The sequence below is a fragment of the Chinchilla lanigera genome, unplaced genomic scaffold (assembly GCF_000276665.1).
Source record: "Chinchilla lanigera isolate Chin_1 unplaced genomic scaffold, ChiLan1.0 scaffold00034, whole genome shotgun sequence".
NCBI classification, from domain to species: domain Eukaryota; kingdom Metazoa; phylum Chordata; class Mammalia; order Rodentia; family Chinchillidae; genus Chinchilla; species Chinchilla lanigera.
The window spans coordinates 13,099,364-13,100,841 of record NW_004955435.1 but is presented as its reverse complement, the minus strand read 5'-3'; the positions used below and the strand labels follow the sequence as shown (position 1 = coordinate 13,100,841).

General features: G+C 55.3%; 1 protein-coding gene across 1 annotated transcript in view; it reads right to left on the bottom strand.

Moving 5' to 3' along the window:
• Positions 1-1,457, bottom strand: part of LOC102007810 (glutathione S-transferase Mu 2) — a gene marked incomplete at its 5' end in the record, with an annotated part of 76,078 nt that extends 74,621 nt beyond the window's left edge. Inside the window, 2 exon segments of the mRNA XM_005388888.2 lie at positions 906-981; positions 1,288-1,457. Of these exon segments, the coding sequence (XP_005388945.1) occupies positions 906-981; positions 1,288-1,323 (112 nt within the window).
• Between the last annotated feature and the right edge of the window lie 21 nt (positions 1,458-1,478).

Below are 1,478 nucleotides of genomic sequence, written 5' to 3'. Positions count from 1 at the left end.
CAAAAGAGACTCAGCCTTAGCATCCCATGTGAGCCAACCTCAGGTGTAAGACCCCTGTCCATCCCCACACCCTAAAGCCAGGTCTACTCACACAGGTTGTGCTTGCGGGCAATGTAGCGCAGGATGGCGTTGCTCTGGGTGAGCTTGCGAGTCCCATCGATTAGGTAGGGCAGCTGCAGGGACAGTCAGGAAAGACACTTGGGAGTCTAGGTCCCAGCATCCCTTCCCTGAGTTAGGGCAGACGTGAGACCTGCCCTAAGTGTGCTTGCAAGGACAAGCCTATGTAAACACACTGTAGACAAAGTGAATGAGGTGGGGGGGAAAAAGGGGAGGCAAGGAATGCAATAGTTGACCAGGAGTTCTATCCTAGACATTCCATGGTGGGATGAGATATGGAAGACTTTACTTTTCCAACCTCCCCCCACCTCTCACCTACATTGGGAAAGTCCAGGCCCAGCTTGAATTTCTCATTCAGCCACTGGCTTTTGTCATAGTCAGGAGCTGTGGTGAAGAACATGAACTGAAAATAAACCCCTCCTGAGTGCATTCTTGCTTCCCAAAGAGTCAGGGACAAGAACTTCAGACAGTACTACTCCACTCTGAACCACCGAGCCCCACATTCCACGGTTGCCAGGGAAAGTGTGCCTGTAAGGGGTATACACCCGACAGGACTAGGACCGACAAAACATTTAGGCAACTGTTAAAGGGGATCTGATCCATTTACAGGTAAAGTGCAACCTGGCACTCCATTCCCACAGACCCTCCTGGGGTGGCCAAGCTGCAACTTCAAGGAGGCTTCTGGAAAGGGGCAGGATCTAGGCCATCTGAGAGAGGTGGCCAGGGTACGGGGTTGCTCAGCACCAGCCATCAGGACTGAGCAGGGTCTGAGCAGGAGGTGCCGTTACCGTCCCCCATGGTGTATCTCTTCTCCTCATAGCTGGTGTCTGTGTACTCCAGGAGCAGGCGGATGGCATGGGCCAGCTGGGAGAGATGGCCAGGGGCACAAGTCAGGGATGGGAGGATTGGACTGGGCCTGACTGTGAGACTTCATCTCCTCCAAGTGAGTCCCCATCATCCTCCTAATACACACCCTCATGCACATTCCAACACACACACACACACACACACACACACACACACACTGCAAACCTTGTAGAGGCCTCCTAGGTGGGACAAGGACAAGGCTCCACCTTGTCTGGAAAGGGATCCATGTCCTAAAAAGTCTCTCTGCCAACGTCCCTCTCCACCCAGTTCCCCGACCACCCATCAGGACGACCCTTAGCTCACCCCGCGGATGTCCCAGTAACCCAGCGTCATGGGCATGGTGCTGGTGCTATGGTCCTGCAGACAGCTCTCTGCCAGGCCGACTTCCTACTTCTCAGAGCAGGCAGAGCTCGGAGGGGCGGTGCTGGTTGCTGAGCCCACTTAGGAGAGCCCCGCCCCGCCCTCAGCCCGCCCTCCTGGAACTCCCGCGAACG